The sequence below is a fragment of the Oncorhynchus nerka genome, linkage group LG4 (assembly GCF_034236695.1).
Source record: "Oncorhynchus nerka isolate Pitt River linkage group LG4, Oner_Uvic_2.0, whole genome shotgun sequence".
NCBI lineage: Eukaryota > Metazoa > Chordata > Actinopteri > Salmoniformes > Salmonidae > Oncorhynchus > Oncorhynchus nerka.
The window spans coordinates 45661092-45677198 of record NC_088399.1 but is presented as its reverse complement, the minus strand read 5'-3'; the positions used below and the strand labels follow the sequence as shown (position 1 = coordinate 45677198).

The 16107-nt window shown below is 42.7% G+C and overlaps 1 protein-coding gene across 1 annotated transcript in view; it reads left to right on the top strand.

Annotated features, from left to right (window-relative positions):
- Positions 1 to 215: 215 nt before the first annotated feature.
- The window catches only part of LOC135571516 (potassium/sodium hyperpolarization-activated cyclic nucleotide-gated channel 1-like), a 29936-nt gene continuing 14044 nt past the window's right edge, over positions 216 to 16107 (top strand). The window contains exon 1 of the mRNA XM_065018114.1: positions 216 to 686. Coding sequence (XP_064874186.1) covers positions 322 to 686 — 365 coding nt within the window. The 5' untranslated portion in view covers positions 216 to 321. The remainder of the gene's footprint in view (positions 687 to 16107) is intronic.

The following is a 16107-nucleotide window of genomic DNA, read 5'->3' as shown; positions in this document are numbered from 1 at the left end:
TCCTAGAAATGCCCATGATCAGTCACATTATGGAAATGAAGTGGTCAAGCGCCAACAATGTCCCCGTTAAACCGCAATGCTACGCGAGCAAGAGAGAGTTGAACTCTAAATCGGTTCAGTCAGTAGATGGCGGTAATCCAGGAAACCTGATCTGTCAGGTTCAACAGAAGTCTGGCTCAGTTTGCATCATTCCCAAAGGAGGCAGTGGAGCCGAGCAGTTGAATGACATCAAATGAAACACGGGAGTTTACAGCGAGTCCTTTTGAGTTTTGCGCGTAGCTTGTCTTCCGATCCAGGAGACAGTACGTTTTATTGAAAATCATGGAAGAAAAATCGAATTCGTTTTCCAGCAACAAAGAAGTGGAAAAAGCAGATGGGAATAATATATTTCAGAGGCAAGACTCGATACAGAAGAAGAATATGGGGAGCCAGAACATGAAATCAGGGGACCACCCGAACTCGGTGGGCTTCAAGGGTGACCAGGAGGAAGCCTTGGTCGGGTTCGACGATCTAGACGGGTCCGGGAACCGACACGGCTTTATGCAGAGGCAATTTGGAGCGATGATGCAGCCTGGCGTCAATAAGTTCTCCCTGCGAATGTTCGGCAGTCAGAAAGCCGTTGAGAAAGAGCAAGAAAGGGTCAAAACTGCGGGATACTGGATCATTCACCCCTATAGCGATTTTAGGTAAGGAGTGGAAAGTCACCTTCTGATCTTTTTTTTATTACCATGCGATCCATTCATCCACACAGCCGGGTCCACAAGACACCACATCACTATGTCATCAGTGCGCGTAGGTTACGCCTCGTCAAATGTGTTGTCTAATCTTGCTTCGTTCTTGAGTCAATTATTAGAGGCGTTTATTGTTTTACCTATCAAATTGTGATTGTATTCATATTTTCCATTGCGGCAATTGTCATTATTCTAATATCGAAGACAGAAATACATGAGTTCATGATATGTCCTTGGAAAGAGGATGGTGAATGTCACGAGTTGAATACACAAATACGAATTGTATTCCACATAACAGTAGTTTTTATTGCTGCATATGCGGATCTATAATGAGCCATGAAAGTAAGGTGAGAACATCAGTATTGTAAACATAGCCCATCCTGCAATGATGAAACGACGACGAGGATCCGTCGGGATAAGTGAGGATGGCCTCGGGATGGAAAATAGACATATGCGGTAAATTCTAGGGAGAAACGACAACAGAGAATAGGGAGAGAGAATAGATAAATAATTAAACATTGGTCGTCCGCATAAAATAAAAGAGAATACACGGGAAGGGATGAATTCAAACACCAGGCATTTAAACAGTTAAAGGGATCTCGCCTGCAAAACCGTGAATAATGGACATATATTTAAAATGCACAAAGCTTTGGCGTGCCATACCCATCCATCAAACGTAAATCCACGTTGAACTGCGCAGAAATAATGCGATGGAATATGTATATTTGTTTTTAGGGATATATTAACCTATTACAACAAGTTCATCTTATGAGACACTTAATTGCTTGCTTTGTTTTTTAAAATTCAATTGGATATAGTTTGAGATAAGTGGTTAATGGGCTTGTAGGCATTGCGCAATACATATTTGTATTATTTAAAGTGTCATCCTCACGCCCAGTGTCTCTCTGACATTTAGTTGACTGCATAGAAACGACCTAATATTGCGCATTGACAGAAATTACAGCATGAGATTATTATTTGGGTGACTGTCAGTCAGTGGAATATTTGTTTGGGAGAATTAAATAACCATCACATCTCCTGACAAATTAAAACGATACACAGTATTCTCAAACATAATCTCGTCAAATGGAAGCATTCATAACCTGCCTCATCTGTTCAGTAACACCCCAGCTTTGTATTGTGTGTTGTATAAACATTGCAGTGGCATGTGAATATGGATGAATCTACACTCTGTCTAGACTACAGCATTTTTTTTTGGTTCACCTTTATTTAACCAGGTAGGCCAGTTGAGAACAAGTTTTCATTTACAACTGCGACCCGGCCAAGATACAGCAAAGCAGTGTGACAAAAACAACAACACAGAGTTACACATACACAAACATACAGTCAATAATACAAAATAAAATAAAAATAGAAAAATCTATGTACAGTGTGTGCAAATGTAGAAGAGTAGGGAGGTAGGCAATACATAGGCCCTAGAGGATAAAAATAATTACAATTTAGCATTAATACTGGAGTGATAGATGTGCAGATGATGATGCACAAGTAGAGATACTTGGGTGAAAAAGAGCAAGAGGGTAAGTAATAATATGGGTATGAGGTAGTTGGGTGTGCTATTTACAGATTGGCTGTGTACAGGTACAGTGATCGGTAAGCTGCTCAGATAGCTGATGCTTAAAGTTAAAGAGGGAGATATAAGACTCAAGCTTCAGAGATTTTTGCAGTTTGTTCCAGTCATTCGCAGCAGAGAACTGGAAGGGAAAGCAGCCAAAGGAAGTGTTGGCTTTGGTGATGACCAGTGCAATATACCCGGAGGAGCGCGTGCTACAGGTGGGTGTTGCTATGGTGAGCAGTGAACTGAGATAAGACGGGGCTTTACCTAGCAAAGACTTATAGATGACCTGGAGCTAGTGGGGTTGGCGATGAATATGTAGTGAGGGCCAGCCAATGAGAGCATACAGGTCGCAGTGGTAGGTAGTATATGGGGCTTTGGTGATAAAACGGATGGTGCTGAGTAGAGTGTTGGGGCAATTTTGTAAATGACATCGCCAATGTCAAGGATCGGTAGGATAGTCAGTTTTACGAGGTTAAGTTTGGCGGCATGACTGAAGGAGGCTTTGTTGCAAATTGGAAAGCCGATTCTAGATTTAATTTTGGATTGGAGATGCTTAATGTGAGTCTGGAAGGAGAGTTTACAGTCTAACCAGACACCTAGGTATTTGTAGTTGTCCACATATTCTAAGTCAGAACAGTCCAGAGTAATGCTGCTAGTCGGGTGGGAGGATGCGGGCAGCAATCGGTTGAAGAGCATGCACTTAGTTTTATTAGCATTTAAAAGCATTTGGAGGCCACTGAAGGAGTGTTGTATGGCGAAGCTAGTTTGGAGGTTTGTTAGCACAGTGTCCAAAGAAGGGCCAGATGTATACAGAATGGTGTCGTCTGCGTAGAGGTGGATCAGAGAATCACCAACAGCAAGAGCGACATCATTGATATATACAGAGAAAATAGTCTGCCCGAGAATTGAACCCTGTGGCACCACCATAGAGACTGCCAGAGGTCCGGACAACAGGCCCTCAGATTTGACATACTGAACTCAGTCTGAGAAGTAGTTGGTGAATCAGGCGAGGCAGTCATTTGAGATGCCAAGGCTATTGAGTCTGCCAATAAGAATACGGTGATTGACAGAGTCGAAAGCCTTGGCCAGGTCGATGAAGACACCTGCACAGTACTGTATTTTATCGATGGTGATTATGATATCGTTTAGGACCTTGAGCATGGCTGAGGTGCATCCATAACTAGCCCGGAAACCAGATTGCATAGCTGAGAAGGTACGGTGGGATTCGAAATGGTGGGTGATCTGTTTATTATCTTGGCTTTCGAAAGATTTTAGAAAGACAGGGCAGGATGGATTTAGGTCTATAACAGTTTGGGTGTAGAGCGTCGCCCCCTTTGAAGAGGTGGATGACCGCGGCAGTTTTCCAATCATTGGGGATCTCAAATGATACGAAAGAGAGGATGAATAGGCTAGTAATAGGTGTTGCAACAATTTTGGCGGATAATTTTAGAAAGAGTGGGTCCAGGTTGTCTAGCCCAGCTGATTTGTAGGGATCCAGATTTTGCAGTTCTTTCAGAACATCAGCTATCTGGATTTGGGTGAAGGAGAAGCAGGGGGGTTCTGCATGGGTTACTGAGATGTTGGCCAGGGTAGGGGTAGCCAGGTGGAACGCATGGCCAGCCGTGGAAAAATGCTTATTGAAATTATCGTAGATTTATTGGTGGTGACAGTGTTTCCTAGCCTCAGTGCAGTGGGCAGCTGGGAGGAGGTGCTCTTATTCTCCATGGACTTTACAGTATCCCAAAACATTTTGGAATTAGTGCTACAGGAAGCAAATTTCTGCTTGAACAATCTAGCCTTAGCTTTCCTAATTGACTGAGTACATTGGTTCCTGACTTCCCTGAAAAGTTGCATATCACGGGGCCTATTCGATGCTAATGCAGAACATCAAAGGATGTTTTTGTGCTGGTCAAGGGCAGTCACGTTTGGGGTTAACCGAGGGCTATATCTGTTCTTAGTTCTACATTTTTTAAATGGGCATGCTTATTTAAGATGGAGTGGAAAGCATTTTTGAAGAGAAACTAGGCATCCTCTACTGACGGGATGAGGTCAATATCCTTCCAGGATACCCGGGCCAGGTCGGTTCGAAAGGCATGCTCACTGATGCGTTGTAGGGAGCGTTTGACAGTGATGTTGGGTGGTTGTTTGACCGCGGACCCAGTACCCACTCAGGCAATGAGGCAGTGATCACTGAGATCCTGGTTGAAGACAGTAGTGGTGTATTTAGAGGGCAGGTTGGTCAGGATGATATCTAAGAGAGTGCCCATGGTTACGGATTTAGGGTTGTACCTGGTAGGTTCCTTGATGATTTGTGTGAGATTGAGGGCATCTTGCCTAGATTGTAGGACGGCCGGGGTGTTAATCTCAATCTCCTAACCTGCTATGTTATTTGTTCTAACCTGCAGCATAAGGCACTCTAGCCTGCTATGGAAGTCACTTCTTGTCATAGCTGTATCGAAGTGACTTGAGAGAGTGTTTCACATGTAAATACACCAGTATGACGTCTGGTCCCCAAAAAAGTGTCCATACCCAATATGCTACGTTTTAGTTCACCGGTGTCCCCCGGTAGAGTTGAATGGATGGTGAGGTGACTTTCCTTCCCTGTTATAATAATCTAAAGTATTGACTTGATTTTAGCTCGTCACTATCCATGGTGCTGAAGTGCTACTCTGCGCTGTGGAGTCTGGAGATAGTCTCTGCTAGCCTACTACTACACACATAATGCAATTATCTATTATTATTATTATTCTTAAACAAACAGTGTCCACTGGTTTAGGATACACTTTACTTCTCATAGATATTGTATGTATACAACTTTATGGATTAGTTTGGGAGATATTTGGCTGCTAAACACATTGCCTGCATTGCAAATATGGGAGTGGTGACAGTGCATCTAGAACGTCTGTCTGTCAATAGAACGAAGGTGTGCCAGTATTAGAACTACTACATGAGCTTAATTTAGGCTATAGTAGACCCCAAAACAAAACAAGTATGTGATCAACCTTTCTGTGATAATATACACAAAAGGCATATCTGGACCAATGTGATATGCATGACTGCTTATTAATGACTGTTACATAGATAATTAGATAACTGCCTCATCACTAGGATCATTTTAAATCATTTAAAAGATCCAGTCTGTAAATGTATAATTTAAAAAAAAACTTTTAGACCTTGGGGCTTGCAAAGCAATAGTCCCTGCTTTAAAGTGAAACTGACAGTGTTTTAACTACTTTGCAGATATGAAACAAACATAAAGTCATAATATCAGTCAAACATATCAAATATCCAGTTTATACCTCAAAACCAACTTTATAAGTGGTTTTACAAATAGGTGGTATTTGACTCAACATTCCTTGACGCACACTAAGGAAATGTTGGCAGAATAGATGGATGCAGTTCAGTGCATGATTAATATAATTCACCAATACATTTCTTGGTAGTCCAAAAAATATTGCTATCAGGTTGTAAATCACAGCTGGCCTGGTACATTGTTTGCTGCCTCCATTTGGGATGCAATATTTTAACAAAAACTGATGATTGTAACTAAGGCTGGGAATGTCAATACAATCAAACTAACAAGGGCACAAGTCAGTCATCACATGGCTAATAAGATAGCTTATCTATACTGAACAAAAATAAAAACGCAACATGGAAAGTGTTGGTCCCATGTTTCATGAGCTGAAAGAAAATATCCCAGGAATTTTCCATATGCACAAAAAGCGTATTTTTCTCAAATTTTGTGCACAAATTTGTTGACATCCTCGTTAGTGAATATTTCTTGACATGCTGACTGCAGGGATGTCCACCAGAGCTGTTGCCAGATAATTGAATGTCAATTTTTCCACCATAAGCCACCTCCAATGTTGTTTTAGAGAATTTGGCAGTACGTCCAACCGGCCTCACAATCGCAAACCACCTGTAACCACACCAGCTCAGGACCTCCACATCCGGCTTGGACGTACTGCTAAATTCTCCAAAACAACGTTGGAGGTGGCTTTATTTCTGTCTGAAATAAAGCCTTTTTGTGGGGAAAACTCATTCTGATTGGCTGGGCCTGGCTACCCTTTGCCCTCCCAGGCCCACCCATGGCTGTGCCCTTGCCTAGTCATGTGAAATCCATAGATTAGGGCCTAATGAATTTATTTAAAATGACTGATTTCCTTATTTGAACTGTATCTCAGTCCAATTTCAAATATTTGAAATTGTTGCCTGTTGCGTTTCTATTTTTCTTCAGTATATTTATGTAGCAAGCTAAAAACACAGATCCTAATGTTTGCTAGCTAGCCAGCTGCTAGGAGGATGTCATGTCATGTCGTTTTTCGGTGGCTATACACAGCTAGAGATGCAGGTGTAATTTATTTAGCTAGGAAAACTTGAACGGCTGTTATCCAGTTAGCATCTCTTGTGTTGGCAAATTCACTCTGGCTATCTACTCCGATTTTACAGCACTCTTGTCTGAGTGTTCCTGAGCATCAAATAACTGATACATTTAAGAACGCGCAACACCGGCTGAATATGACTGGTGTCAGTAAACGTAGGCAAAAAAGTAATAGTCACAAACACTTTAGATAACATGTAAACAGTCTAGCTAACCAGCTGTGCTAGGGTAAGTAAAATGATCAGAGTGAGGTGTTCTCTCATTTTTGTCTGGAAGTAGCTAGCTAGTAAGCTAGCTATCTTTAGCCAGTTAGCTTGGTTGCAGGCAAGCTGCAGAAGGACGAGTAGGTTACAATACCCCGTCGTATATCAGTGTAATTTTGACGGCCAACTAGCTGAAAAAAGTTTCAGAGAGTTTATATAATATTAATTTGTTAGATTTTAGCTCATCTTGCTCTGGCTAGCATTAGTTTTTGATCTTGTCGACGTGCATAACTGAGGGAGAGAGAGCCCACCTTTTTGAAGTTGTTTGATCAACAGGGCTGTAAACTTCCTAAATGTAAGAGGACTCCCATGGTATTGACAGATTTGCAGAAATCCATTTAGATGTATTTTATGGCTTTTGGCGAACACATTCAAATGATCTGAATTCGCGCTGTTGTGACTGCCTGTAAAGATACAGTCCTGTTCAAAGTGAATGATGGCAGGCTTGTGTGGAAAATGGCTGGTTTGCATAAAGGCCTACTGTAGCTCTAGTTGGCTATGGTGCAACGGTCTACGTAGACTCTGTTCCCGGACAAGACAAATTATTTTTTGATGTTTTATTTCCTGCAGTGTCTATTAATTGTCCTAACGCTCGGCAGCTTTTTCACTCTATATTGCTACAAAATATTCACAATTGCCTTAATATACGTAAGAATTTATAAACATTTGAAAATGACCATATCTAAGTGCTTGCATGTCAATTTTTTATTTTTTAAGTGTCATGTTCTTCCTGGGGGTGTACATGAACAGATTTGAATAAGAGTTCATGTTGCTAAAATGCTGTCAGTTCCACTTTAAATATTTGACATACTGCTCTTACACCGTTTAAGCTAGAAATGCTGTTCAAACGTTAAAATGTGTAGACTGGCCTGGATTAAGTTTCTTACATACAATTTTTTTATATATTTTAAACTTTTTTAAATTATTAAGCTTTTTGACCTTCTTTTTGTCCTCCATCTACTTTCATGGGATTGCTGAAACAACGTTCTAAAGAGGGTTGACATCTAGTGGAAGCCTTAGGAAGTGCAAAATGACCCATATCCCACGGTGTATTTGATAGGGGCTGAGATGAAAACCTACAAACCTCAGATTTCTTACTTTTTGTTTGGATTCTTTTTCAGTTTTTTGCCCCTCCATATGGTTTATGTTATACTCACAGACATCATTCAAACTGTTTTAGAAACTTCAGAGTATTTTCTATCCAAATCTACTAATAATATGCATATGTTAGAAACTGGGACTGAGTAGGAGGCAGTTTATTCTGGGCATGCTTTTCATCCAAAAGTGAAAATGCTGCCCCCTATCCAAAATAAGTTAGTATATCATTCGGAGAATGATAGATGACTCCGTCTTCACTGACGAGTTTCTGCAAATTATTTTTGTTGGCGTTCCTGTATTGGAGATTCAGGAAGAATTTGTTCATTTGTTTCTCCATATTCCATCCAGTTTGCTTTATTTTTGTAATAGATTACATTCGATCATTCTTGAATAAGTTCCTCAAGTTATTTTTGTTTTTCCTCTAAATTATTTTGTATCTCTGTAGTATCGTTGTTATTGCTATCTACCTGTACTATTAGTTAATGGATTTCCCTTGTTAGTCTTGTCTCTTAACCCAGAAGCAGGAAACGTTGTTTCCAGAGTTCACAATCTCATTTACAAGTCTTTGTTTAAAAAAATTACGATATTTTGGAGATTATTTTGTTTTCAAATAACCGAAAGTGAATGGTTGTAATCTGAATAAAGGGAAAAGGGCCATTCTTGAACATGGGGTGAGACAATAGGCCCTTTTAATATTGTCTGGCTTGCCATTCCAAATAAAATGTAATATTTTTTTCTCATATAATTTAAACAGGTCGCTAGGTGTAGGCAAAACCATAAGCAAATAGGTAAACTGATATAACTAAAGAGTTAATCAGGGCAATTCTTCCACAAATAGACAGGTATTTTCATCAAGGACACGTTGTTTGCAGAATCCAGAAACAGGAGGTGGAGTTCCAGAGCTCACAGGTGTGCCTGGGATGGATTGTGACTCCATCTCGTTCCTCGCCCTCTTCAACATGTCATTCACCGCCTGACTATCTGCAAATGACGTGACTCTACGCCAATAATTACATTTAGAGTATTGGAGGATTCTAAATTGATATCTATGGGGCATGTTTCATTTGTCACGTTCTGACCTTAGTTCATTTGTTATGTCTTTGTTTTAGTATGGTCAGGGAGTGAGTTGGGTGGGTTGTCTACGTTTTTTCTATAATTTGGTATTTCTGTGTTCAGCCTAGTATGGTTCTCAATCAGAGGCAGCTGTCAATCGTTGTCCCTGATTGAGAATCATACTTAGGTAGCCTGGTTTCACCTTTGAGTTGAGGGTGTTTGTCTTCCGTGTCAGTGTTTGTTACCACACGGGACTGTTTCGTTTATTCACGTTTATTGTTTTGTTCCAGTGTTCTGTTGTGTTTGATTAAACATTATGGACACTTACCACGCTGCGCATTGGTAATATTTTTTCCCTTTTAGAGACTGTAATACATGGCATCCAGGTCAGGGTAACCAATAATATACACAAAGCACTAACCCTGACTCCCGTTTTTTAAGTGTTCATAGGTCTAGGTATATATATTCCTGGCCATGTCACTTGATTACTACTGTGCCTTTTGTATCTACCTTTCCAATTACTTTTAGAGTTTGGGATGATTTACAAATGTATGCTTTTCATGTCATTTTTCGTTAGGGAAAATCTGGTCTGTCAGAATGTGTAAGAGGCTTTTATTTCATTATAATGCAAGGTTAATAATAATAATAATAAATCGTTGGATAACAGATCAGCTCTGGGAACTCATTAACAGGTGGCTTCTGGCTTTAAATGCTTTATTATCCAAATGTTTAAAGTGTGTGTGGGTGACGGGGGGAAACAAAATGGTGCAGTTTGAGGTCATGAGGCGGACATTAAAAACATTTCTTTATTAAAGACTGTCATAAATTTTTTTGATGCATGTTTATTTTGATCCAAAGCCATGAATGAGTGAGTCACTCAGCTTTATGTACAGTAGGTGCCAAGGCTATATGACTGCACCATCAACTTGATTATTTAGCAGACATCACTTGCTGCTTATATTCAGTCAACACAGTCAACACATGTATCTTATCTTGGAATATCATTTAACATTTAAATTTCTCTTAGAATAGAAAACTTAGTGTAAAAACAGTTTTAGTAAATAGTATGCTACAGTCCAGTTACAGCTTCTTATGACCAAGTAAAAATAAAAAATATGTACATTTTTTTAAGGTGTGCGTGCAGGACAGAGGAATGTTCATTCTTACAATATTGTTCTAAATTCAATCACCTTCTTCATCCTCATCATTCAGTTCATTGACATTCAATTTTGAAGTTGTGCACAATTATCAGTTTCTATTTGGTTTATATCTCCCATTCGTTTACAGCATTCATTCAGTTCGATGCACATTAGCGCCTTGGGACTCAAAAGCGTAATCAGTGCTCTAACTCCCCCTTGCGCTGGTCTGGAGCTATGAAGCAGTGATGCAGGGTAACCTACTAAACCACAAATGACCTCAGAGTCCCGCAGCATAATCTCAAAACTTTTAATTGAGGAACCAGTTTATAATAGCAATAAGGCACCTCGGGTGTTTGTGATATATGGGCAATATACCACGGATAAGGGCTGTGTCCTAGCACTCCTTGCCTAAGAACTTAGCCATGGTATATTGGCCATATTCCACACATCCTCGGGCCGTATTGCTTAATTATACCTACAGTATATCCTGTTTGGTGCAGCAGCAGCACCAGCCTTAATAGGCAGACTGGCTAATGGGAGAAACAAGTTGTCGTATGCAAAATGGCCCCCATTTGTTTGTTTGTTTATATGACTGAGTTGAGTACATAGACATAACATGATCCTGCCATGATATACAGCATGAGGCCTATCTGTGGAGGGGAGGATGCCTGTTTTCTCTGGAGTTTGTAGACCAGCTAACAGGCCATGTGGTGCAGGTTGATTCCACATGTGAAAATGCAGCACTGGCACCTGCCTTCTGTCATGTAGTATGTTGATAGCTAGGAATAAAATCATAATTTGCTTAGATGATCTGTCTGCAGTGACATAATATAGCCCCAGTTTTAGCACTTCTGGCACAGAAATGTCCATAAATGTAGTATATTGGGCTTGATACTGACAAGGGTCTTTTCCAGTCATATTTGCCAAGTGTAACGGTTTTCCTGTGGTGAAGTAGAGGCGGACCAAAATGCAGCGTGGTGGTTATTCATGTTTAATTTATAAAGACACTATACATGAAATAACTAACAAAACAATAAATGTGCGAAAACCAAAAACAGTCCTATCTGATGCAAACACAGAGACAGGAACAATCACCCACAAAACCCAACACCAAACAGGCTACCTAAATATGGTTCCCAATCAGAGACAATGACTAGCACCTGCCTCTGATTGAGAACCATATCAGGCCAGACATAGAAATAGACAAACAAGACATCCAACATAGAATGCCCACTCAGATCACACCCTGACCAAACAAAACATAGAAACAATACAAAGCAAACTATGGTCAGGGTGTGACAGTAACCCCCCCCCCCCCAAGGTGCGGACTCCGGCCGCAAAACCTGAACCTATTGGGGAGGGTCTGGGTGGGCATCTGTCCGCGGTGGCGGCTCTGGTGCTGGACGTGGCCCCCACTTCACCATAGTCTTAGTCCTCCTTATTGTCTGCTTCCGTGGCCTCCTAACCACGGCGACCCTTCGAAATGACCCCACTGGACTGAGGGACAGCTCGGGACAGAGGGGCGGAAGCTCGGGACAGAGGGGCTCCGGCGCCTCTGGGCTGAGGGGCTCCGGCGCCCCTGGGCTGAGGGGCTCCGGCTCCCCTGGGCTGAGGGGCTCCGGCTCCCCTGGGCTGACTGGCGGCACTGGCGGCCCCTGGCTGACTGGCGGCACTGGCGGCCACTGGCTGACTGGCGGCACTGGCGGCCCCTGGCTGACTGGCGGCCCCTTGCAGACTGGTGGCACTGGCGGCTCCTTGCAGACTGGTGGCACTGGCGGCGCTGGGCAGACTGGCGGCGCTGGGCAGACTGGCGGTACTGGCGGCGCTGGGCAGACGGGTGGCCCAGGCGGCGCTGGGCAGACGGGTGGCTCAAGCGGCGCTGGGAAGACGGGTGGCTCAGGCGGCGCTGGGCAGACGGGAGGCTCCGGCAACGCTGGAGAGGAAGGCTCTGGCAGCGCTGGACTAAGGAGCTCTGGCGCCTCTGGAATGAGGGGCTCTTGCGCCTCTGGACTGAGGGGCGGGAGCTCTGGTAGCGCCGAACAGGCAGGAGACTCCGGCAGCGCTGGACAGGCGGGAGCACCTGTACGGGTGAGACGGAGAGACAGCCTGGTGCGGGGGGCTGCCACCAGAGGGCTGGTGCGTGGAGGTGGTACCGGATAGACCGGACCGTGAAGGCGTACTGGAGATCTTGAGTGCAGGGCTGGCACCAACCGCCCTGGCTGGATCTACACCCTAGCCCGGCAGATGTGGGAAGCTGTGATGTAGCGCACCGGGCTAAGCACGCGTACTGGGGACACAGTGCGAACCTCCGCATAACACGGTGCCTGACCAGCACCACGCCCGCCACGGTTAGCACTGCTAGGAGCACTGTAGTGCTGAGATGGCACAGGACGTGCAAGGCTAGGGAGATGCACAGGAGGCCTGGTGCGTGAGGCTGGCACAGTCTTCACCAGACCCCTAGCACGCACCTCAGAATGAGTATGGAGAGCTGACCCAGGTGCCATTAAATCCCTGACACGCTCCGTCGGGCGAATGTCGTGCCTCATGCACCAAACCAGCAACTCCCTCATATCTCTCTCCTCCAATTTCTCCATTAACTCCTTCGCAGTCTCTGCTTCGCTCACCTCCAACACCAGCTCTGGTTCTGAGCTCCTCCTTGGCTCCTCACAATAAACGGGGGGAGTTGGCTCAGGTCTGATTCCTGACTCTGCCACACTCCCCCTGTGCCTCCCCCCAAGACATTTTTGGGGCTGACTCTCGGGCTTCCGTCCGCGCCGCCGTGCTTGCTTCGCCAACCTCATTCTCCTGTAACCTTCCGCGCACTGCTCCATCGAATCCCAGGCGGGCTCCGGCACTCTCCCTGGGTTGACCGCCCACCTGTCTATTTCCTCCCAAATAGTATAGTCCATATTCTTGCCGTCCAAACTGTCCTCCCATGTCCATTCCTCTTTTCGCCGCTGTTGCCCGTTACCACGCCGCTTGGTCCTGTTGTGGTGGGTGATTCTGTAAGGGTTTTTACATTTTGAAATGCCCCAGACAGGTTCCTACTGTACGTTAGTTATTTGGTGCTTTAGACAAGCTCAATGTGAGAACATTCCACCCTTACTATGGAATGAGATTAGAGACGCGAGATGACCGTTTAGCTGAAGTGCAGACACAGATATTTATAAGGGAAGGACCCAACCACTGGCTTCTGCATCATTTATTTAAACAGATCCATTACAGCCTGCAGAGTGCATCTCCAACCAGGAAGGCATCCCAAATGGCACCCTAACCTATATGGTCCACTAGAGCTGGGACGATAAACCAGAAATTACTGACACCGACATTGCCATCCTCTTGCCGAAGGATTTTGCTTACGTTAGTAATTTTTTGAAAATTTTCTACACAATGTTTTGTTTCACTGTCGGCTGCTGACTCTCACTCCTTCTCTCAAATGTGCACACAGAGGAGGGAGAGATGCATTCTGAGAAGCACAAGCTTGACAGTTGCTCAAAATGCTATTGCGGGAAAAATACAATTTTCAAAGCAACTACTGTTATTCTAGTTACAGAGAGGAGAGTCACAGCCTTCTGTGAGTAAACAATGTATTTCTCTCACCTCATAATATTTAGTTCATGGCACCACTTTACAACCGGAGTAGGCCTAGTTAATATGGTTTTGATACACTCGCAGAGCCGAGCGCACCATTTGCAGTGAATAAATCAAGCAGCCAGGCCTAGCGCTGGAATGTTTTTGCAGGACATTAGCCTACATTTACTGATAGATTAATCAATTAGCCTACATGGCTATATAGCAACAACATAATATTTAGAGTTAGCGATCTAGATAAGTGTTTTGAGTTCCCACTTCCTCAGGTGGTGAATAGTATAACCTATAGGCCAATGTGCACAAAAATACATTTCATAATTCTGAATCCCATTTTGACAGTTTGCACATCAAAATATCAATCATGCATTTCCTGGATATGTTAGATGAAATAGCTTACTTTCTAATCATAGGCTACCATCTCAGCTGTCTTACTTCAAACCTCTTCCACTAATGTAAAGTAACTGTCCATTAAAGCTGCAATATGTCACTTTTGGGCAACCCGACCAAATTCACATAGAAATGTGAGATAGATCTGTTATTCTCATTGAAAGCAAGTCTAAGAAGTGGTAGATCTGTTTTAAATGTTCTTAACTTTAGTTTTTGTGTCTTTTACTTTCGGTTTTGTACACCAGCTTCAAACAGCTGAAAATCACATCGGTTTAGATGGCACAATGATTCTCTAAACCATGCATTGCTTGTTTTGTCACAAACTGAAATCAAGCAAACTATTCAAATTTTTGCAAACAGGAAATGGCGGATTCATTTCTGCATATGGCACCTTTTCGTTACATTTGTTGTTATCTAGCAAAATAATTACATTAATCGAGATAAAATGTCATGTCCATATCGCTCAGCTCTAGCACCTCCCCAAAATGATTGATCGTAATTTATCGCAGTTATCATTATCGCTAACATTTTCTAATTTGATTGTGATATGTATAGGTTGCCATTTGGGACGCAACCCCAGACTAGCCTAGCATTGACATTGACGAGCTTCACCGGATAGGACAGTGTCACCGGACAGTTTTTAGCATGGCATTCTTGAAAGCATCTATTTTAGTACCATGTAATAGCATTATCAGTAGGCCTATGCCAGCAGAACATTTTGTGACTGCTTGAAGAACAGACTCCCCCAGCCCGGCCGGCTGCCCATGGATCACTTTTACTTCTCTGACAAGACATGGGAGAGTCACATTTATACAGACACAACCAGGACCAGGTTTGTGTATAGTAGAAGCCAAAACATTTTCAAACAGAAAATGAAAATGGAGATTTTCTTATTGGACAAAGTTAGAACAGTACCTTCCATGCATCACTCTGTTTGAAAATGTTTCTCCCCGGACACAACCCAGGGAAGAGTTTCTGCCTCTCAGGACATACCCAGCCTCACAAAGACCTATAGGCACAACAGAATCAGCTAGTCACCTACAGGCCATTTAAGCTTTTTTTCAAGATCTGGGTTGTCTGCCATAACAGATCAATGTGAGTAACCGATTTGAAGTGTCAGTAGATAGAGAAATATCTCATAGACCTCTCAGAGAACTCGCAAAGACAGCCTGTAATATTAGTAGTGTCAGATTGTCCTTAACCCAGCCTCCCAGCCATAGGGTACTGGTCTCCCAGTGGTACTACTAGAATCTAGTCTTCCCCTTCACTGTAAATTACATACAGGGGAATATATAGTCGAGTTTCTTATTAAATCCCCTCTGAAACAATATGAACAGGAAAAAGTGGGGATGGAAGAAAAATAAAATAAAAACAGATTTGTTTGATAGAAGCACTCGTTTAAGCTCCAAATTGATACTGATACCTCATAATCTCCCTTCATATGTTCCTTGACACGTGTGCATTCATTTTTCTTAACTTTGCCTGACAGAATATTGGTAAGGTTTTTGCTGAGTATTGATTTCCATATCCATTCGATTACATTTTAACTCATGCCATAAAGGCTCTGTCTAGGGATGATGTGTGGGTTTATACATACAGGCATATCATATTCACACACCCACACCTGGGTCCTTTGGTGCAAACTGATGCAATCCTCTTTGTGTAAATAATACAGCCATATTATCCAGGGATTTTTTTGTGTCTCTGTGACTCAGTTGATAAGAGCATTGAACATGGTGCTTGTAATGCCAAGCATTACAAGCACCATGTTGTATTCCTGCTGGGATCATATACAGTATACTAATAATATAAGTATTTACTGCACTGTAAATCACTCTGGATAGAAGTGTCTGCTAAATGGCATGCATTAAGATGGCACCAAAGAGGA